The sequence below is a fragment of the Heloderma suspectum genome, chromosome 1, assembly GCF_057233095.1.
Source record: "Heloderma suspectum isolate Gila_16-S chromosome 1, 16-S_ref, whole genome shotgun sequence".
Taxonomy (NCBI): domain Eukaryota; kingdom Metazoa; phylum Chordata; class Lepidosauria; order Squamata; family Helodermatidae; genus Heloderma; species Heloderma suspectum.
In genome coordinates, this window is record NC_139458.1 from 34,419,062 (window position 1) to 34,441,604 (window position 22,543).

Genomic DNA, 22,543 nt, shown 5'->3' on the forward strand with positions numbered 1-22,543 from the left:
GTAAGTGGCAAGTTTGGATGTGTGGACAGGCCCTATTTTGCCTCATTCATGTCACATCTTATTTAATTATTTATTTTATTTATTTAATCGATTTATACACTGCTGAACATATTTAAAAATATATCTCAGCAGAGTTCTGTTCAGGAGACAAATGCACAGGATAGTTTACATGTGATTTTTCTCCTTGGCAGCGATATCCATGAACAATATCATAGAATCATAGAATAGTAGGGTTGGAAGGGGCCTACAAGGCCATCGAGTCCAACCCCCTGCTCAGTGCAGGAATCCAAGTCAGAGCATCCCTGACAGATGGCTGTCCAGCCTCATCTTGAAGGCCTCCAGTGTGGGAGAGCCCACCACCTCCCCAGGTAATTGGTTCCATTGTCGTATTAATATACTCAAACAAACAAACAAACAAACATTTGTATCGCACTTGCAAATGAACAAATCACTCCACATGCATTATCTAATTGTAATCCTTAGAACAACTTTCTCCATCCTGGTGCCCTCCAGATGTGTTGGGCTGCAAGTCCCATTATCCCCAGGCCATGCTGGCTGGGTGATGGGAGATGTAGTCTGACACGTTTGGAAGGCACCAGGTTGAGGAAGGCTGCCTTACAACAACCCTGCAAGGTAAGTCAGCATTAAGATTCCCCCATACTGCAGATGGGGGAACTTGGGGTGAGGGAAAGTGGCTCACCTAAGGTCACCCAGTGAGTTCATAGCAGAGGTGAGATTCGAACTGGGTCCTTCCTGAATTGTAGGTCAGTCTCTTAGCCATTACAGTAACAAGTGGACCTTGTTTAGTAGCCTATCATTAAAGTGTTGCACAGGCCAAACCCATTCTCTCATCTGCCACCCTAGGGACATTACCTGTCCTGTGAATGTGGTATCTCTACTGGCTACTTGTGGCCAGTCCCAGCAGAGAATATGGTGACTAGAATTAGGATCTAGCAGTCCTCAGGAGCAAAGGAAAAAATGGGGGGGGGTGGCTGAGGGAGATAGTTGGAAACTAGCCCCTAATTGAGGAGCAGAGCCTTTTCTGTGGTGGCATCCCGGACTTTGGATGTCTTCCCCAATGAGATACAAATGGCACCCACTTTGTTTTCTTTTCAGCGCCAAACTAAAATGTTTGTTTTTGCCCAAGCATTTTAACATTTTCATATTTTAGAATTTTAGAACTTAAAATTTAATTTATTTGTAAACTGAATAGATTGTTGTGCTTTAGTTTGGCTTGTTGGTTGAAGAGTTGTTTTAGTTTGTCTTTTAATGTGTAATTCCATGGTTTTTACATTGGATTTGTTTTTTGTTTTAGGGCATCTCTACACCAGCCTAAAATCATGCATTTAAAACAAGGCTTTCTGCTTCCGTTTTAAATGCAGGATCACACCGATTCCCTTTTTCACGTGCTTCCTTTTCCCCCATCCCTCCCGCTCCTTCTCCCCGTATCTGAGTCTTCCATTATCTTTCATTGATCTCGCTCCTCTTCTTGCCTCTTTAACTCTTTTGACGGAGGGAACTGAAGCGGAACACAATGGGGTAATCTGATAGCTCGTTATCTGCGATCTATTTAAAAATGGAACAAAGGGCATTTAGTGCAGGAGACGCCTTGGATACTCACGGCGTCATGTAAAGAGCCCACAAACTTCTGTGAAGGAGCAATCTCAATCTCAGGATAAAAGCTCAGTGTGAAGGAGCCCTTAATGTTGTGCATCCCTTGTGGATGAAGGGTGGTTTATAAATTTAAGAAAGAAAGAAAGAAAGAAAGAAAGAAAGAAAGAAAGAAAGAGGGAGGGAGGGAGGGAGGGAGGAAGGGAGGGAGGGAGGAAGGGAGGAAGGAAGGAAGGACAGGCAATGGGATATACATATATTATACATAAAAAGGGTTGCAGGGGAATCTCCCCATACCCATGTCCACCAGCAGCATAGAACAACATTCTCCCTCTCTCTCTGCTACAGCAACACACAGGAGCTCTTCCATACCTTCACCCAGCTGCAGAGCAGGGTCCATGAGCTCCATCATATACTCCACATTCAGAAGCACCTCTGTCAGGTCGCTGCGAGCCAGAACATACATGAGGACTGGAAGGAAGTCATCTGCTCCGTACGGCTTCCCTGGGACAAAGAGAAAGTCGATTTAAACATCCAATGAACTGCACTCGGCAGGAGAAAAAGGGCAGCCGCATGAGCCCAAGGAGGCACCTCTACCCATGCAACGCAAATGCCAGGCTCAGGTGTGAACCAGCCCTTCTCAGGGCTGTAGGAGAGCAGCTGCCTTCCGGAGCGGCCAAAATGCAGTTTAGAAACAGGACTCACAACGCTGTCAATGTACAAATTGATTTAGCAGCAATACAGGTCTCAAGACTCTCCCAATGGCTTCGTTGTTGGGAAAAACCAAACACCCCACTTTTTCAAAAATTATCTTATGAAACTAATTCAAGAATATAGGGCTGTAAGAAGAGTGCCAATGAAGCAGAACCAAAGGCCTACCAAGTTCTGCATCCTGTTTGCCACAGTGGCCAGCCAGATGCCTCTCGGAAGCATGCAAGGAGGAGGGCATGATGGCAATAGCCTCTTCCACTTCCAGTTGTTTCCTAGCAACTGGTGCGCTGCCTCCGATCTTGGGGATAGCTCATACCCATCAGGACTAGTAGCCGTCGATAGCTTATCCTCCATGAATTTGTCCAATCCCCTTTTAAAGCCATCCAAGTTGGTGGCCATCTCTATACCTTGTGGTAGCAAATTCCATAGTTCAATTGCGTACTGTGCAAAGAAGTACTTTCTTTTGTCTGTCCTGAATCTTCATTGGATGATCCCAGGTTCTAGCATTACGGGAGAGAGACCAAATCATATAAATTAGAGGTGTTGAACATCTTTCAGCCTGAGGACTGACATTTTTCTTCCTCTCTCAAAATACTGGAACCCGGAGTCATCCCATGAAGCTGACTGGTGGGAAATTCAGGACAGATAAAAGGAAGGACTTCTTCACACAGCACGTAGTTAAACTATGGAACTCGCTACCACAGGATGGAGTGATGGCCACCAGTTTGGATGGCTTTAAATGGGGATTGGACAAATTCATGGAGGAGAAGGCCATCAATGGCTACTAGTCCTGATGGCTCTGTGCTACCTCCAGTATCAGAGACAGTATGCTTATGTACACCAGTTGCTGGGGAATATGAGTAGGAGGGTGCTGTTGCATTCATGTCCTGCTTGTGGGTTTCCTGTGAGCAGCTGTTTGGTCACTGTGTGACCAGAATGCTAGACTAGATGGACCCTTGGTCTGATCCAGCAGGGCTCTTCTTATGTTCTGATGTTCTATTTTGGGGAAGCTCTCAGACGGGCTACATTCCAGTGGTGGGTGGGGCCACAGGCAAAAGGGTGGAGCCGCAAATACCCCAATTAGCAGCATAATTTAATTCCGTTGCTGCCCATAAATAATCCTTAGGAGAGGCATTTCAGCCATTTAGAATGGGGGGGGGGACTGCACAAAGTCCAGGAAACCACCGAATAATTGATAGTTGGGGAAAAGGGGATGGGGCCCGGGAAAGGAGGTGTAGCTACCTCAGGAAACCTAGAGGGCCAGATCTCAGACTCCAGGGGGACTAGAATCGGCCCCCAGGCCTGAAGTTCTACACCCCTGATCTAAACAGACTAAGGGCTCCTTCAAACAGAGCTTATATCCTGCTATTGGGATTGCTCACTCACAGAAGTTTGTAGGCCCTTTAGATGATGTTGTTACCCTCCAGGGCATCTCCTTCACTAAAGGACCTTTATTCCATTTTTAAATAAATGAGCTATCAAATTAATGAGCTATCAAATTACCCACTTGTGTTCCACTTAAGTTCCCTCTGTGAAAAAGGAAAAACCGCAAGAAGAGGAGAGAGATCAATGAAACATATAGAAGACTCAGATAAGGGGTGAAGGCAGGGAAAAGGGGAGGGGGGAAAGGCAGTGCGTGTAAAGGGAGTCCGTTGTGATCTTGCATTTAAAATGGAAGCAGAAAGACTGCTTCCATTTTAAATGTGGGATTTTAGGCTGGTGTGGAGATGTTCTAAACAATGAAGCTCCTCTAAAATTATATCGACACTGAATTTGGTCCCCTGATAGAAGACACCCTTCCATTTCCTAAACATTTCCACAGGCCACGGTCCAACACAGACTTAAGTGTGCTGAAGCCCATTGAAATAAATGGGCTGAACACTGCTTAGCTGTACACTGGGTTCTGGGTGTTGGCTTGCTACAAGTATTTCCTATGAAAAACATTTTCCTTATATGTCAGGCAAAGTCAACAGAGGTTTCCTTTGAGGCTGAGAATTCTACTCAGCTGGAGCCTTAAGTAAATATTCTTCAGTTCCTCCATCAAAAAACTAAACTTTAAATAAACCAGAGAATGTATGCAGAAAAGCAATGCCATTTCAGTTAAAACAAAGTGGCAGAATTTGTGTGTGTTAAGACTCCCTTTATAAACTGCATCCAATGTTGTTATTAGCACAGCTCTGAGCATCATGGGAGCCAACAGTTTCCTAGTTTGCAAAAAATATATATAGCCAGATTGCCAAACAGAAAAAGTCCTTTATTGTTCAATTCGTGCTTGGTGAAATATTTCTTTTGTACAGTGTCACCATATTCTTTGGAACAGAGGAAGTCTCAAGTGAGTGTTGGCAGAAGACCAAAGTATAGCACTAAGACAGTCTTCCCCAACCTGGTGCCCTCTAAATGTCTTGGACGACAACTCCCAGAATTCCTGACCAGTAGCCATGCTGGCTGTGGATGATGGAAGTTGAAGTCCAAAACATCTGGAGGGCACCTGGTTGGGAATGGCTGGTCTAAGAAGCAGGCATCAATGCAGGTACAGGGTCTATGGTTAATACGTCCAATATATTTCTGAGGATCTACCTTCTAGGTGTTGATTCCACCAGCCAAACTATCTACTGATCAACTCTGCATTCCAAAATGCCACAGATAACACTTGATCATATGCCCAGTTACATTAGGATCATCATGTTGCTTCCGCAGGGGTGGAAGCAGGGAACACGCAAGACCAAGGAGGATGGCAAAGTGATGTGTGGGAATTTCATCTGAACTGGCTAGAATGAACCTTCCACATTCAGCCCAGAAATCACCTGAACCTACTTCTTCCAATATATCTCTATTTGACTTTCTCAACATATGAACACCACAGATGTAAACTTCTGTAACAGTCATTCCCCTGGCTTAGGGAAACCTGGGAACGATAATATTGTGGCATGCACAGAGGAGGGGGCGCGAAGAATGTGGAACAAGGAAGCCATGACAAACGGGTATAAAAACCATGTCCTCTAAGACTTAGGGCCTGTTCACACGTCATGGCAGCAAATTGTGGGTTACTTAACCCACGATTTGGTGCCATGTGAAAATTGGGCCATTGTCTAATATAATATGCTTATTTTAACATTTAAAGTAACATCTGACAAGCAAAATTTGAAGACGTTGGCAACTTGGTGCTCTCCAGGTGTTTTGGGCACCATCTTCCATAAACACAGCCAGTATGGCCAATGGTCAGGGATTATGGGAGTTGCAGTCCAAAACAACTGGAGGGCACCAAGTTGCCTTCCTCTACAAATTCTTTCAGTCTTCAATGAACTGAAAATTAGTTCAACCTATTAACACAAATATAATGGAATTTAAGATGAGGTAAATATGCTAGTCAAGGGGTGAACACAGATTACCATTTAACAGAGGGCGACTTACTGTGATGGGCATATACCCATGTGGGCAGTGCTGGCATTAAGGACAGGCATGGTTGGACACCTGCCAAGGGGCCACAGCCCAGCAGGGGCCCACTGACAAGAGCCCCTGGAGTTGCTCCTCCTCTTCAGTATTTCATCCTGCTTGTGCACCTGCCTCTCACGCTGGCCCAGACAATGGTGGGGGTGGGAAGGAGGAGCGGCAGATGCCCCTGCCTACTTCTCAGTGGCTCCATGCCTGTCAAGCTAGCAAGTGGTAGCAATGATGAGAAAGAGGGGAGGAGCAGCAGCTGTGATGAGAAAGAGGGGAGGAGGAACAGCTCTGGTGAGAAAGAGGAGAGGAACAATAGCAGTGGGTGACAATGGTGGTGAGAAGGTAGAGGAGGCCCACTGAGGGTGTCTTCCCCAAGGACTCTCGAAAACCTAAAGCTGCCACTGCATGTGGGGATCCAGTGTTCTATAGCATACGTCTATGTGGTGAGGAGAATTTTACCATTTCTCTGAATTTATGAGTAGGTGTGGTAAAGTTCTCTTCACTGTCAAGGTGGCTGACCAGTTCCCCAGATGGCTGTATGTCCACCAGAATAAATTATTTAATTCTTGTGAACTGCCTAGAGTGCTTCAGCTATTGGGCAGCATATAAATATATACGTACATACTGTACATACATAAATTACCAATGGAAAAAATGTCTGCCTGGATTCATCCAAACTCTTGTCTACATAGGGTTGATCACTCCAGGGCTCTGTTTGGGCATCCCATTAATTTATTGCATCTGTTTGTCTATCTACCCACCCAATTTTTACCTTTCTCTCCCATCCTCCAAAGATTCACATGTCATCCTCACAACAAACCTGTAATGTTTGCTGAAGGCCATCCATTGAGCTTTGTAGCTAAGGGAAGAACTCTGCACCATGAGGGAAAAGTCGTAAGGCTAGTAGTGCAAAGGAAGAGGCACATTTGCAGGGGAGAATCTGTGGATGGGAAAGGGTGCTTACCCACTGATCCCCCTGCAAATGCCTCCCTGACCCCAGTCATTTTAAATTTATTTTATTTCCCATCTGGGATCTGAAACTGGATGTAAGTCTGAATGAGGGGAAACAGCCTGCCAAAGGCATTTGCAAGGGAGAATCAGCAGTCACGGGAGAGTTAAGCATACCTCCCTTCCACCGGTTCTCCACTTCATGTGCCCCCCTCCCATCTCACATATTCTTGTTATCTCCGCAAATACAGCTTTGGAAACACAGTTCTGCCAAGATAACACCTAATTCTGCCCTAGACTGGGAGTTGAACTCAGGCCTCCAAGCTCAATACCAGCCTTTCCCAAGCTCATGGCCTCCAGATGGCTTGGGTTCCCACCATCTCCAGCCAGCATGGCCAATGGTTGTGATGGCTGTGGATGATGGGATTTGTAGTTTGCTATGTCTAGAGGCCAACGGGTTCAGCAAGGCTGTACTGCAATATCATCACTTTTATAACTTTTCAGCTTACTTAGATTGTCCTTCCACCCCTTCCATCGCCTATTATTTTGACTAATGCAGACTCAGTCAGCATACTCAGCTTCCTGTGGGAAGAAATGTCCTGGGATGCGTTGTCCTGCCTTATCAGGGATGCTCAGGTTCAGCACTAATGCTCTGAATAGAAAGCAAGGGAAGCTGGTTACACAAATGTGCCCATACAGCAGCTTTTCCCAACCTTTGGCACCCTAGATGTTGTTGGACTACAACTCCCATAATCCACAATAGCCGAGCATGCCAACAGTGGATGACGGGAGTAGTAGTCCAACAACATCTGGGGACCCACAGTTGGGAAAGGCTGCCATTCAGTAATATAGCCTTCCCAAGCCTGGTGTCCTCCAGATGCATAGGACTACAACTCCCACAATTCCCACTCAGCATGACCCATGCTGGCTAGGAATTATGGGAATCGTAGTCCAACAAATCTGGAGGGCACAAGTTTCAGGAAGGCTGCAGTAATTAATGGTTCTGCCTCTTCTAGCCAGCCTGTGTATGTTTTGTGTTTTAAAAAACAACAGCCCAACGTTCTTGTGCCAAGGTAAATTCCAACTCAGGAAAAGTTGGATTCCATTGCTGATATACAAAAAAAAAAAGCAAATTAATTAAGATTTGCTCCTTTGGCATAATTCTTTTGCTTCTGCTCCTCCTGGGGAGGAGCAAGAAGCTATCTAAGACACAGAAGGACCATCCCCTGACAGAAATCCCACTGAGCTCTCATCTGGCTTCAAATATTTCACCAGGGACTACAGGCACTTTCAAGTGCCTTTATGGCCATGAGAACTAGAAACTTGAAAAAAAACACCACAATAAAAGTTAAAAATAAAAGCTGAGATTCTCAGGGCATGTTCCATCTCATGATGTGTGTGTGTGTGATTTCCCCAAATCATGAAGGAAACAAAGCCCTGCTCACAATGTTTATGGCAACTCAAGAACCAGTGTGGTATTGCAGATAGAGTGTTGGTTTTAGGGACATGGAGATCCCAGGTTCAAATCCCTACTCATCAATGAAGTTCCATGGCTGGCCTTGGGCAAGTTGCTATCTCTCAGCCTAACTTTCCTCACAGAGTTGTTCCATGAGGCTACAATGCACCACTGAGAACCTTGGAGGAAGTCTGGGACACGAATGAATTAAGTGAAATAGCAAGTGTATGGTTACAGAAAAGCCAATGTAGCTCATTTTCAACAGCTTGCTACAAAAGTATGCTGCTATGATCAGAAAAATGAGCCACCACAGAACTTTAACTCAAGGACAAAGTACATATTATGTTGGAACCCCCGACGTATTTTCCTTTCTGTAAATGCTGCCACGGGGCCCTAGCTGCAGGATTGGGGAGAGGAAGGGGGGGTCTAACTCTTAAAAAGGTACAGCTGCACATTTCTCTACCACAGCTAATAGCAGCTTGGAGGAGGAGGGTCTGGACTGAGGCTGCAGTGCAGGGTGGGGGAAAGAGTTAGATTTCTCTCCCCCTGCACCACGGCCCCCATGCACACAAAAGGAATGTATATTGGGAGCTCCAAATATGAAGTCGCTGTGTAATGTCTAGTTTGTCCATCAGAGGAGCCAGATTGGATCTTTTTATCAGGCATCCCAAGTGTGTGTGTGTGTACTGCCTTGGAAGAGGAACTTCCTAGGCTCAAAGAGGGCTTGGTGCCTCATTCTGATCTCACCAAGTGGGAACCTTTCATTGTGTTCTATTAGTTTTTTGTTAATTTACAGAGGATTAAAAAAAACGAAGCAGCATTCAAAAGTGGCACCTGCAGTCTGAAACGCAGTCAGCTCTACTACTTCATTCTGCTACAAGTGTAAAACAGGTCTTATAGATCAGTCCAGGCCTAACTTGAGACCTATTTTTTCCATCGTTATGTTCTGCATCCTCCTTCCCACATTACTGAGCAGAGGTTGTTATTCCCCTACCCCCGAGAAGTTTAACTTTCACTTGACATTATAGCTGTTGTAACTGAACAGCATTTCCTTATAAATTCAGGTAAGGATGGGGGAGAAATTTGTTTAGTTTGCATTTTAATGTGAACGTATCTAATTTCACACTTTTGAATAGCTGTGTGAACCGGAATCCAGTAAAATTTCAAAATTTGCACTCCTCTGAATTTTGCAGTGAAGTTTTCCAATAAAAGCGCATACAAAATGTGTATATTATGGAAAATAACATTAAAAATGCATTCTATCAGGAAAATTGCTTGCAAAAATTGTGTACATTAGGCAAAAATACATGTGTTAAATGTGCAAATAAATGCTTGCGAATTTTCATGCAAACGTAAAAAAAATCTCAACGTTTGGAATGAACCAGACTTAACCCTGGAGAAATTCCCAAAGTTCAAGATGAACTGAACTGAAGATTGGAAAAATGAGAAACTGAAGAAGGCCCAGACTGACAGCTTCATCCATCCTGAAGTACAAGTAACATTGCTTCAAATAGTCACAGTGTAAATTTTTTGATTTCTCAGTTGTTGCTTCTCTATATGAAGTAAGCAATAATGCTTATTTGTCTTGCTTCGAGAGCATGGGAATTAATTGACAACTTCCAAGAATTTGGATGTTCACAGAATTCAAAAGGTATATTGCAGTTACTGTATTTTGAAATGTAAGCAAGCAAACAAAGTTAAGTTAGAGCGCAATCCTATGCATGCTTAGACAGAAAAAAAAGTCCTACAACTCCCAGCATTCCCCAGCCAGCAGGACTTTTTTTCTGTCTAAATATGCATAGGATTGTGCCCTTAGTCATGACTAACTTAAGTCTCATTGATTTCAGTGGGTCTACCCTATGTATGACTAAAGCTAAATCTACACATAGCAGTTTTACTGTTATCATACTGCAGTGATAACTATTGGTGCACATGACACCAGTGGGCACCAATAGTTATCACTGCAGTATGATAATGGTAAAACTGCTATGTGTAGATTCAGCCAAAGTCTGGATCCAACCCAAAAGTTTCAATGGAGTGTCAGCTTAAATTTCCCAACAGCCCCACTGATACATTTCCCTTGTGAGGACTCTCCTGCAGCCATTTTCCTGGCTTAAAGATTAGAACTGAAACATACTTATAAGTGCCATGGGATTAGCAAACTCAAAGATAAATGACCACCTATTACACACAGATAGCTGGGAAAGGTGTGGGTGGAACGGACTGCAATACTTCAGACTGCAGGGTGGAGGTGATTGCAGTTTTGAAATCTCCCCCACATACTATCCCCCTCCAAATACGAAAACTTGCACAGCAGAGAGATTAGGGCCTATCCAAGATTTTCAGCTGGCAGGAAAGTTTTAATGCTGGGGAGCATTAAAAATGGGTCACTCCCTCGCCTGCAATCTGAAATGGTTTCGCCCATCCTACCATCTCCTCACTCTATATTACAATCTTCTCCAACCCAGTGCCCTCCAGATGCGTCGGACATCAATTCCCATCAGCCCCAGCCAACATGGCCAATGGTTAGGAATGCTGGGAGCTGTAGTCCAAAATATCTGGAAAGCACCAGGTTGGGCAAGGCTGCAATTCTGCATGCACAAACACGGCCAAAGTCATTTTTGTGCTGTGCTCCCATTTCTACTTAGGGGAAGAGCTGTGGCTCGGAGGGAGGGCACCTGCTTTGCATGTGGAAGGCTCCAAATTCAAGTTAAATGATCAGGTAGCTGCTCAGGACATACCTGAAATTCCACCCACCCCAAGGGGGGTTAAAAAAAAAAGTCTCCATTGGAGTCAATGGAGGCTTTTCTCTCTATCTTTTTTTTAAACCCCTCCCACAGCGAGTGGGGATTTATTTATTTGTTTGTTTGTTTCTGTACTGTCCAATAGTCAAAGCTCTCTTGGCGATTCACAAAAAAATGGATGAAATCTGGAGATGGAAGTTTTTAGGGGTAGGGGAAATAGGCCTTGAGTTTAGTTTAGCCTACCCCGCTGGAGCCCCATGGTCCTGATCCGAATCAGGCCAGCATGCGCTTACATGAGAGTAAAGAAAACTGTCACGCATAAGTACACGCAATGTGATTAGCATAATGTGTCGTTTAGCCCTCAGTGATCATATCAGTGACAAAAGTGTGTGTGTGTGGGGGGGGTGCATATATGGGTGTGATGAGAGAAGTCTGCAAGTCTTTAAAAATGAGACTTATTGCTCTGCTGGCTCATAATGAATTGCAGCCTCAATATTTGCACTAGTAAAAGAGCACTTGACCTGAAGTACTGCTTTGCCTCCCATAACAACCCATACCTTTCTCAATGCTCTGTAGTCTACAGTTGCTGTTGTTCTAACACATGACTAAAAAATGTGTGAAAAAATCATTTTGTGATGTGCATGTAAAATCTCCTGTGGTTAGAATGGTCATTTACATTACAAATACCTCTCTCCCACATCTGAATTAGCAATGATTAACCCAAGTAATAAATGAGAAATCTGAAGGCAATTTAAGCCCGGCATATGAAAACCACATGAAGAAGTCTCCTCTTGTGCTGGGAAAATGGAAGAGACAAAAGAAAAATTACCAAACTAATTGCTGCAGAAAGCAAACTTGGATCCATTCTTTTCAGTGGATCTGCATTCAACTTCAATGAAAAATGAGCACTTTGGGAATTCCTTTTAAAAATTCCTTTTAACACTGCATGCCATTATTGATTTCCAATCTCTGGATCCCAACCAGTAGCCAGTGCCAGTGGCCAGGAGGCCAGGAATGATCTGTGCAAAAGGAAGTGGTGGGAGAGCTTGAAAAAAAATGGAGTCAAATGCAGGATGCTCAAAAACATGTGTGCTAAATGGTCCAAAATCTCTAATGGTTCAACATCTGGGCTGAGCTCCTGGAACTTGGGCTCAGATCCACTTGTGATCTTAGCAAGTCATCCACATCTTTGGGAGGTTCAGGAATGAGTAAAAGAGAGGGTTGTCAATATTTGTACTTCTTGCTTGTGCAAATATTAAGTACGGGGAAATCACTCATGGGTTCATTTTAGCTATACACAATGGTGCAGCAGTAAATTTTGATACGACAATCCCCGATAACCATGGCCCCAAGAAGCAACCAAAAATTCAGGCAGCTGTGTTGATCCATGTCACCAAAATGGTTCTGGCAGTTTTCATCTCCACCACAGCAGGTCTTTTGTAAAGCCGATGTGTCTTAATTGCCCATTCAAGACCAAGTCAACCCAAAATACTTTGCATTACAACAGGGAACACTATATTGTTGCTGGGAAAATTCATTTCCCCCATGCTACTGTGAGGATTGCAGCCAAGCCTCGAGAGAACAGGGAATTCTGAGGCCGGAGGGAGGCAGATGACATCAGCATCCCTGCTAATCCAAAACTGCTGGTGCTGCATCCCTGTGCACCCTGGCTTCATTACGCCACTGGCTATATGCTTAAAAAAATAAAGGGTTGAATCCAGAAGTACCTTGCTGCTCACAGAAGGATTTCTCATCTAATGGAACAGGAGGGGAGGGGATCATTATTGATTCCCCCTTCCTCCTACAGCTCCCTGTGGCTAAAAACCCTCTCCAGGGGGGTTGGGGGAGCTTCCAGAACACCATGAAAAGTGGTACTGGGGGCTGCAGAGGGAAGAGGAAATTGGCAAATATCACCTTTCCTGCTTCTTCCTTTAGCAGAGGCCTCCACTAGGTTAAAGACTTTTCCACAGATGGCCCAACTGGATACAACTCAAGGTGTGTAGCATCGTTTCAATTATTTTTAAAAAATCTACCAAATATTTAGAATCAATGTTTTATATGCAAGAGTCTTGGATATGTATGTAATACTTCAGTATTCTCTGTTTTTACAAAGGGATTTACAGAAAGAGAGAGGAGGAGGGAGGGAGGGGAAGGAAGGAAGGAAGGAAGGTGGATGGATGGATGGATTCTGGGCAGGCTTGATTGTAACCTCCACATTTGTCTCTTGGCTCTCACCAAAGAGCTCATTAGCAGCCGAAAGTCCTTCAGTGGCTGCTTCAATGACACTGGAATGGTCTCGCTTGTTCAAGGTGGCATTGCCTTATTCCAAATCCAGCTTGCCTCCTTCTTTTTCCTCCCCAATGACATGAGACATTTGCTTCATAAATATCTATAAGAGGCTTAAAATAAGCCCTCTGTTGTGCTACAAACCCCCATTCTATTATAGTCCTCTAGGTAAACCATCTTCAGCCTCCATCGGCTGCTGGTCCGGCTACGGTGCTTGAATGAAATTGGTATTTAATAATTGAATGCTGAGTTTAAAAGGAATTGGAATCTTTCCCAGACCTCCATAAAGAAATTAAGGCTCTGGATGGACAGGCTTCTCCCTCAGTTCTGTGGCACAACGGGGCAAATAACCTATCATTAGTGGAGTAGATCCCATCCCCATGTCAGGATTGCGAAACACATTACAAATATCATTAAGCAAACCACTAAGATGTCACCCTATTCAGGAAGTATACTAGCCTTACAAAAATTTGATGTCTTGTCTTAAACAATACAGAAACCAGCAACAAGATCAGATTAAAGTCAGATCCAGATAACAACAAAGAACAGATTCCAGGTACAATCCTACACACACGTACCAGGAAGTAAGCCTATTTCTGAGTAGGCATGCATAGTGTTGCACTGACAGTCTACAACCCTAAACACACTTACTAGGGAGTAAACAGCACTAGGCACAGTGAGAATTACTTCTGGGTTAACAACATAGGTAGCACTGCAGAGTCAGTAACAGTGTCCTTATTGTCTGACTAGACCTCAGGTTCCCCCACAATATATATTTGCTAACGGGACCCACCAAGGAACTACACCTCTTGGGCAGTATCCAGTACTGCTGCTTCGCTAGTTCTGTTGCATTCGCGGGGCTCATTGCTAGTGCAACAGGAACTAGTGCTTCCTAAAGGAACCCCAGAAATGAGCAGAAACACTTCTTTTCAGAATGGGACAAGTCAGGAGAATACCCTTCTGCAAGCTCTGCTGACCTGTGCTGTTCAGGAAAGTAGCGTTTCTGCTACTTTCTGATTGTTCAGGAAACCACTCGTTTGCCATTGGGCTAGCGGTATGTCCCACTAGGCGCAAGGGCACTATTGGATACTGACCGTTGGATCCCAATGCCTCTGCCTCTATTTGCACAAAGGCACTCATATAGATACATCGTCTCCCTGTCCTGTTAATTCCAGGCTAGAAAATTCTATCATGCAGAGAACTGAACCATTCTTCTCCTGATGGACCCTCTACCAGTATTATTACATCTCTAGGCAAATAAGAAGGTAGGCTTTGTCCTACCCCTGCTATGAGTCACCTTATTTGGAGCAGCTGGGATTATTTTAAAGAGTTTGAAAACATTTCGAACTCTTTAAAAGTATTTCTCTTTCTACATAAGCCCCAATCACAGACGAGGGCAGCATTGCAAATCCAATTGGTGCAGGGAATTAAACATAACAGAAGTCCCAAGAGGGTTGACAAAATGTCTTTTCTCCAGGCAATATTGTAGAAGTCCTTTATCCTTGCTCCAAAAAGAGTTGCTAATACCACCTTAATTCCTGCAACTATCTGGGGACCTCTATTGTGTTTAATTAAACCGGCCTTCCACAACATGGCGCCCTTTCAATGTTTTGGTCTATAACTCCCATTGGGATTTGTAGCCCAAAACATCTGGAGGGCATCAGATTAGGGAAGGCTGAATTAAACTATTTCATGCACCTGTTCAGATATTTCTGTTATGCTTTTGGTCTCCATTAACAAACAGTAGAAGCTTCAGCTCTGGTTTCAGACTGGCTGCAGCAAACTTGGCATAATGATAAATACAATTCTGAACTAGCCATTTATAACTATTTGGATCAGCTGTAATCCAGAAAACATAAAAAAGCAACAGCAGGAGGTTTGGGGGCTGTCCCACACACTACCTGGGTTTCCCTGAGTCATGGAGTCATAGATGAGTTTGCAGGACTTCAGTAGGATGCTAATTTTTTTCTCTGGAGAGTAGGCCTTGTGCATGCTTGTGAATTTGTGTAGGATTTTCTCCAGCAATGCAGATTCAGGCACGCTAGTGGTGACTCCCAGGTCAGTGGTAGTTGTATTTTGTATGACTTGCTGGTTTTCCTTCAGGAGCTTGAAGGATCCATCTTTGCTGTGGATTTCCCTTAAGTAGGTATCGATGGCCTCTTTTAATGGCTTCAAGACACACTTGTGCAAAGCTGACTCAACAATCACCTCTGGAAGGGGGGAATAAGATGTAAAAGGAATATATATGAGAAATCAACATAGTAGGAGTGATAGATTCATCCTTCTAAGAGCCAGCCTGAGTGCACATTCACACAACTTTTCACTAATCTGTTGTTTGTTCTGCCTTCTTTGTCACCCTACAAAAAGGTATGAAAATATACCAAAAAATATAAAAATATTTCTGAGGGCTGGACTAATTATGACAGTAAGATTTAACCTTGGTTTTTCTCTGCCACCTTTTCTGTGTCCCTCAGCATATTAATAAAAATTCTTTCTGGAGTTGATAGTCAAATTTGAGGATCTTAGTTTTGGTGAAAGCAAATACAGGTCTTCAGTATCTACAAGCTACATATTAAGTAAAATGAACACACTGTAACTCTTCGTAGTATCCAACATCTAAACTAGAGCGGGGCATTAGTGAGAATACACTACATGATTCTTTTATAGGCCTGAATTTATTTTCCTCAATAGACTGTTTGCTTATTTAAGAATATTACTGTGTTTTGCCTTAGGAATTCTGAAGCACTGGCACTGAACCCCCTAAGCCTCAAAACACTTAAAATACTTGGGTTTTTTGTTCAGTCGTTAAGTCGTGTCCGACTCTTCATGACCCCATGGACCATAGCACGCCAGGCCTTCCTGTCCTCCGCTCTCTTGTTACTTGGGTAATATTCTTTAGGAATCTAGCTGGTTCATAGAGTTCTCTGGTTAGGACTAACATAATGGAACTCTCTGTTTTCACACACACACACACACACACTGTTTTGAGTAGAATTCAGATGACAAGTTAATATTTGCATAGTAATCTGGTCCCCCAGCTGGGAAGTGAAACCATTCATTAATTTCTCCTGCAGGTTTCACCCATTCCTACTGGTAGCAAGTAAAGATTATTCTAGCAGAGGCCCAGTGAATTAACTGAAAAGGAGAGGGATAACCAGAACATAGGCCAACAAGCAGATGGTTTCTGCAATTTTGGTGTAAGAAATTCACAGCATGAACAAAGGCTTTAGCAATGGATGCAAAGGAAATTATGGATTTTGGAAATATTAGGGAAGAAAACACTGGGAAGTGGTCTTGACGTGAGGAGAAAAGCAAGGTTGAATATAATGCCAATATGCTTGGGAGACAAGAAACATCATTTCCTAGAAAGTGGTACATTCCAGGAAGTGGAAATTTTCAATAAAAAGACAAGGACCTCAGTCTTTGCCATGTTTAGTTTGAAAGGTCAGCAGGACATCCAGGAGGAAATGTTGACAATACGGTTGATGTGAAGTAAAGTAACACTTTTAACACTTTTGTTTCCCTATAAAGCTGCTGTTTGCTTTGATTCCTACAGTTCTGTTGAACGCAACCCTAACAGTGCTGGATCAGACTACTTAATCAACAGTTCAGGCCACTCCTGTTCACAGTATGCTGAGGCGATTGCCTAATGCTTGCTTAACATCCAGCAACTGAAGAAAAATGCCCGGAAAAAAAATCTTTCCATCAAACTTACAAAAGCACAGCAAATTGCATCACACAAATTGCATCTGTCCTGTTGTCAGCTCTACAGGGGCCACAATCCAATACATGGTCTTAAGCAGGCCTAAGTCTGTTTTGGATTGTGGCTATCTGCTCTGTTTTGTAGCAATGGAACCACAGGATAACAATTGAAATTCATGAAATGCACCTGTCTTTCTACAAGTGTAATAATGGTAAAATTTCCTCTTCCTTCAGAGATCTAATCCACACCCAACTTCCCTTGTCGATTCTAAGACAAATTATACCCTCCATAGTACTAATTTGCAACATAGCATTGGAGGCTATGTTAAGGCACTTACTTTGCAACCCTAAAACTGTTTACTCAGAAGTAAGCCCTAGTGAGTTCTATAGGGCTTAGTGAGTACCAAGTAAATGTGCATACAACTGCAGCCTAAGCAATGTCCTTGAACCTCTGTGGCTGAGTCAGCAGTTATTTCAACCAACAGCTAGGATGTGAGAAAGTAGTTCCCAGAGATTATGAAAGTGAAAACTCTAGTTCCAAATAGGATTGCCAACTCTTGTTTGTTTTACTAGCTCTGCTCTTTTGCCTTTAAAAGCAGCCTGATATGCACAAATTTAGCAGGTCTTTCCCCATCCTTTTATGTACATGTCAAAAGAGCCCCACTTGTTAGATTTCTGCATGTCAGACTGCCTAGGAGTAGTGCTAGTAAAATAACTTGGCAACCTACTTCCAAAGTGTCCACAGTCATGTTAATTTTTAATTTTTTTATATTATTATTATGATTATTAACAACAACAACAACATGTTTAGCCTGCCTTTTAAGGTGCAAAACTCTCTCAAGGTAGCACAAAGTTGGTTTAATCTGAGAATAGCTACGATTCAGATGCCCTGCCAGTTAAAGGCCATTGGGCTGACTCAATGCACAGCAACGTCTGGTGCAACACGTAACAGATAACTAATCTAAGTGAGCACAAAGAGTTCAAAGGAACAACTTAATTCTCCAGAAAGTCTACTTTCTTGCTTTCTACACACCAAGCCTGCTGTTTGCACGCACACACTGTTCATGTATAATACGTCATACTTCAACACAGCGTAAAAGGTCTGTAGGGAAAAGAGCCACAACTGAAGAAATGAGATATCCTTGATCAACATTTTAGCTCTGACCTCGTCTTGATCGACATGTTCTTCCTTGCATACTAACCAAGAAACCAACAATTATGTTTTGCTGATCTCATAAAATTGATTGTGCCTCTAGATGGAGGAGGATATGAAGAAAAGTCCATGGACCAGTTAGAATACCAGTGTTGTGATGTGGTGGATGGAGTTTCAGGCACTGACACTTGCTCTTTGGCCTGGATCAAGTGACTATTTCTCCAGCTAGCATTTTAGAAAAATGGGATAATCTCATGCATGTCAGACTAAATCCTCTGGAAGAAGGGTAGGATACAAATGCAATCAATAAATAGGACACAAGCAAAAAATAGAGCCCGGTCAATGATTCCACAAGCTGTCTTTTGACAGCAATGCTGCATCCAGACCCAATGGTTTTTTTTTAAAAAAAATGTTGACATTAGAAGCAAAAAATGGGTAAAGAAGTCTGCTTTGCAAACCTAAAGGTCTAGGTCTCAGCAGATGCCTGTATGTGCCAAACAGAGGATGCTGCTGTCCCAGTTTTCCCAATAATTTCCTAAAATGCCCCCTTTTCATGTTCGCACGTTGCTCTGCCATGCCTCAAAGAAGAGCAGAAATGGGAACACTTACCTACTTGCTCATCTGTGTGAACAGTCTGATCCATAAAGGACTTCAGCTCCGTGCTTTGTATCAAGTAGCTCTTCAACTGCGTCATCATTAAGCGGATCTCTTGCAGCATCTCAGTGCTGGAGCTCTGCTTTGCCATCATGTCCAGACTGTATGCTTTATAGTCCTGCACCAAGTTGCCAAAGTAAGAGTCCTTGTCTTGGGCCAGCTCCACAATCTTCTTCTGGAGTTTCCTGTCAGCAGACAGGAAAGCTGTGAAGACATGGCTCAGGCTGACCATGGACAGACGGTGCTTGGCCCTGCCTAAGATCATGGAACGGGTCTTCTTCACAGATGGGCTGGTCACAGACTCCAGCTCATCCTCGGTGCTACTTGTGGAGTAGGAGTCTGGCTCAGAGGCAGGCGTTTGGGGCCCCGCGTTGCTTGCTGGGCAATGCAGTGAGTCACGAGAACCTCCACAAGCTGATATGCTGGCAAGCTTACAGACCGATTTTGATTCCCGTTTTGCTTTAGAGCTAGTTTTTTCTATTGGCCGTGCGTTTTCTGGTGGGCTGAACACTTCCGGCTCTTCAGTGATCATGTGTTTTGAATGGCAAGAGCTGGCAGAGGATGGCTCTCTGGAGAGCTTCTTCTTCCGAGGGGGAGGGACAGGAGGCTCCGTTGGCTTCTCCGAGGGCTTCCTTTGTAGCTCCGCCGGCTTCGTCTTGTGCTCACTCCCTGCCTTTGCTTCTTGACATGGTGAGGGGTCCTTCTTCATCCCCTCTTCAATTGCTTCTGGAACTGCGGCACATTGGAGATTGTTTGTACAACCTTCATTTCCATCCGTCTGTTTTTCTGGCTGTTCCCTTCCTGGCACTGGGCATTTGCCAGTTTTATCAAAGCAACCCTTTCCTGAAGATCTTTCAGAGAAACACCTCCGTGGCGGAATGGAAGGAGGAAGACTCTTCTTTGAATGTATGGACGAATGGTCACCTGGAGTAAAGGACTCTTGGCTGTCATTTTCCTTCTCTTTGCTAACCTCGGTTTTCATCTCCTTTTGGTTTTTCTCCAGAACCTGAAGGTGGTCGTCTTCAGAAGTGGTCATGGGAGGTTTCTGAGGCTGCTTCACAGCATGTAGAGGTAGAGGTGGTGGTGGAGGTGGGCGGCGGCTGGGACACTGCTTCGGAGGTCTTGTCACAGCATCTCTAGTAAAAGAAGGACTCTCCCTACTGATCTCCGGAGGAGGGACATCTGGGGGAAGCCGATTGCTTCTCTCCTCTATAAAAATAGGATTTACAAACCACAGCCTGTCATTTCCTATTGACAGCTCAATTTCACATGAACAATTGTTCGTGCTGCTTGCAAAACACTGGTTGGAGTTTTTTACTTTTTTTGCCGGGGCTGTGGTGAAAACAGAACCTTTCACAGAATGGGGAAACCTCCCTCCTCGCCTTTGATTTAAAGAGGAGTCCCAGAACCCTGTCAAAAATATATATATATTAAAAATAACTAAGCATCAGAAAAGAGAAGACTGAGATGTTTTACACCCAGATAAAATGTTAATAATATTTCATGAAAATGTGCATTATTCTATATTGCACTGAACATGAACAGACAATGTTGCCTTAGAATTTACAAATTCAAATAGAAACCTTATATAAAATATATAAGAAATAGTATTACCACTCTACTTAGTACTACCGAGGGTAAGATTTTAAATGCATCTGCCTCTAAAAACCACCACCACCACCACCACCAAACCATGTACATTTTAATGGCCTATAGTGAACTCTGGGAGAAAAAAAAAATATCTCAGGTGCTCGGTGTGTCAAAGAAAAGGTACTGATGGTGGGTACACATTGGCTAGCATCTATGTAGTCACAAGTCTACTCCCCAGCAATACCCAGAGTAGATTTGCAACTGCTCATGATTTTGTTTTATAAGGGAAAGGATGAACACATATGTCTAAAAACACATATAAAAAAGGTAAAGGTAAAGGTGTCCCCAACCAGTCGTGTCTGACTCTAGGGTGCGGTGCTCATCCCCGTTTCTAAGCCGAAGAGCCAGCGCTGTCCAAAGACGCTTCCGTGGTCATGTGGCCGGCATGACTGAACACCGAGGTGCATGGAACACTGTTACCTGTCCCGCCGAGGTGGTACCTATTTATCTACTTGCAATTTCTTGCTTTCGAACTGCTAGGTTGGCAGAAGCTGGGACTGAAGACGGGCGCTTACTCCGTCACGCAGCACTCGGGTCTCGAACTGCTGACCTGCCGACCTTCCAGTCTGCAGTTCAGCGTCTTAACCACTAAGCCACCGCGGCCACAAAACACATATATGCCACGTTAAATGTATATTTTTAAAGTGTAGACAGCCTGCCTGAAGCACAAGGAGAAGGACCCAACAGGGAGCTGATCCAATGGTTTAACATACATATAACACAGACATGCTGTGAATCCAGGTTCACAACACAGGTGAAGAAGAGTCAGGAGCACGCTGGGCTGCCAGCAGGCTCACAACCGAGCTGTGTTCGCACGGCAGCACTGGCTCTATGAGACAGCACTGACGTGGCGAGTTTACAACAGCATGAAAAAAAGGCCACTGCAATTGCAGCATGGAGGAGCTGGCCCAGAAAATCAGTGCCTTTGCCTGATTCTTGATGGACCACTGGCTTGGTGGTGATTTTGTGGAGACAGGGAAAGAGCTGGGACAGGGAAAACATAGATTTAGTTAACAGGATGAGTTTATGAGCCAGTGTGGTACAGTGGTTTGAGTGTTGAACTGGGACCCAGGAGATCCGGCTTCTAGTCCCCACTTGGCCTTGAAGCTCACTGGCCATGAAGCTCAACCTAACCTACCTCACAGGATTGTTGCGTGTCTAAAATGGGGAGGAGGAGGAGGAAGAAGAAGATTGTGTACTTGGGCTCCTTGAAGGAAAGGTGGGATATAAATGTAACAAATAGAAAAATAAAAAATATGAAGGAATTCTGTTTAGGGAAGCCACTGTAAGATGGGTGTGGATACAGGTGTAGGATGTAAGTGTTGTGCTAGGTTTTTCTACAAAGGGCAATTGTAAAGGAGATCTCCTAGTGAGCAGTAGGAGATATTTAACCTGGAGAAGAGACAATTAAGAGGCAATGTGGTAGCCATCTTCAAATATTGGAAGGACTGCCTGCCGTCACATATATGATGGAGCAAATTTGTTTTCTGTTGCTCCACGGGGTAGGACCCAAAGCAATGGCTTCAAGTGACAAGCAAGGGGGCTTCAACTAAACATTAGGAAGAATGTCCTGACAGGATGAGCTGCTTGACAGTGGAACAGTGAGTTGCCTTGGAAGTTAGGAGGGGGTCCATATTCATTGGATCCATATTCTGAAGCAGACTCACCTGACCTGCACCTCCCAGGCTAATGTCGGATCAGAACATAGCCCTTCTTCATAATCTGGACATCAACAAATTCCATGTGGTGGTTCAAGGTTGTCTTAAACAAAAAGAACCCTTTTAAAACCAGGAATAGCCACTCTAAACAGCTAGAAAGCATGGCTGCTGCTGCATACTTCAAACTGAGGTCTCAACCTGCCCCTGTGAGTGATGGGCCCCATCCCTTCCAGGGAACATGTACAGAAAAAAAGATGGCTAATTCCATGTGTCCATGAGAGCAGCCATCTTTTTCTTGTTCAATGTCAATGTAAGTAGTACAACGACGTGGCACAGGAAAAAAAAATTACTGTTGCCATGGGTACATGGGGGCAGCCATCTTTTATTCTGTACAACTTCCCTGGAGGGAATGGGACCCATTGTGCCCAGAGGCAATTGAGGCTTCAGTTTCAGTGTGCATGGCAGCAGCTGTACTTTCTAGCCATTTGGAGCAGCTATTACCTGATTAAAACAAAGAAGAAATTTTGTT

General features: G+C 43.9%; 1 protein-coding gene across 2 annotated transcripts in view; it reads right to left on the reverse strand.

Annotated features, from left to right (window-relative positions):
• Positions 1-22,543, reverse strand: part of RIN3 (Ras and Rab interactor 3) — a 127,528-nt gene that overhangs the window by 19,164 nt on the left and 85,821 nt on the right. The window contains exons 6-8 of one of the 2 annotated variants that reach the window (XM_084840483.1): positions 18,662-20,116; positions 15,099-15,407; positions 1,984-2,115 (exon numbers count right to left, since the gene is read on the reverse strand). In XM_084840483.1, coding sequence (XP_084696609.1) covers positions 1,984-2,115; positions 15,099-15,407; positions 18,662-20,116 — 1,896 coding nt within the window. The remainder of the gene's footprint in view (positions 1-1,983; positions 2,116-15,098; positions 15,408-18,661; positions 20,117-22,543) is intronic. The other variant, XM_084840493.1, reaches the window with a different exon arrangement.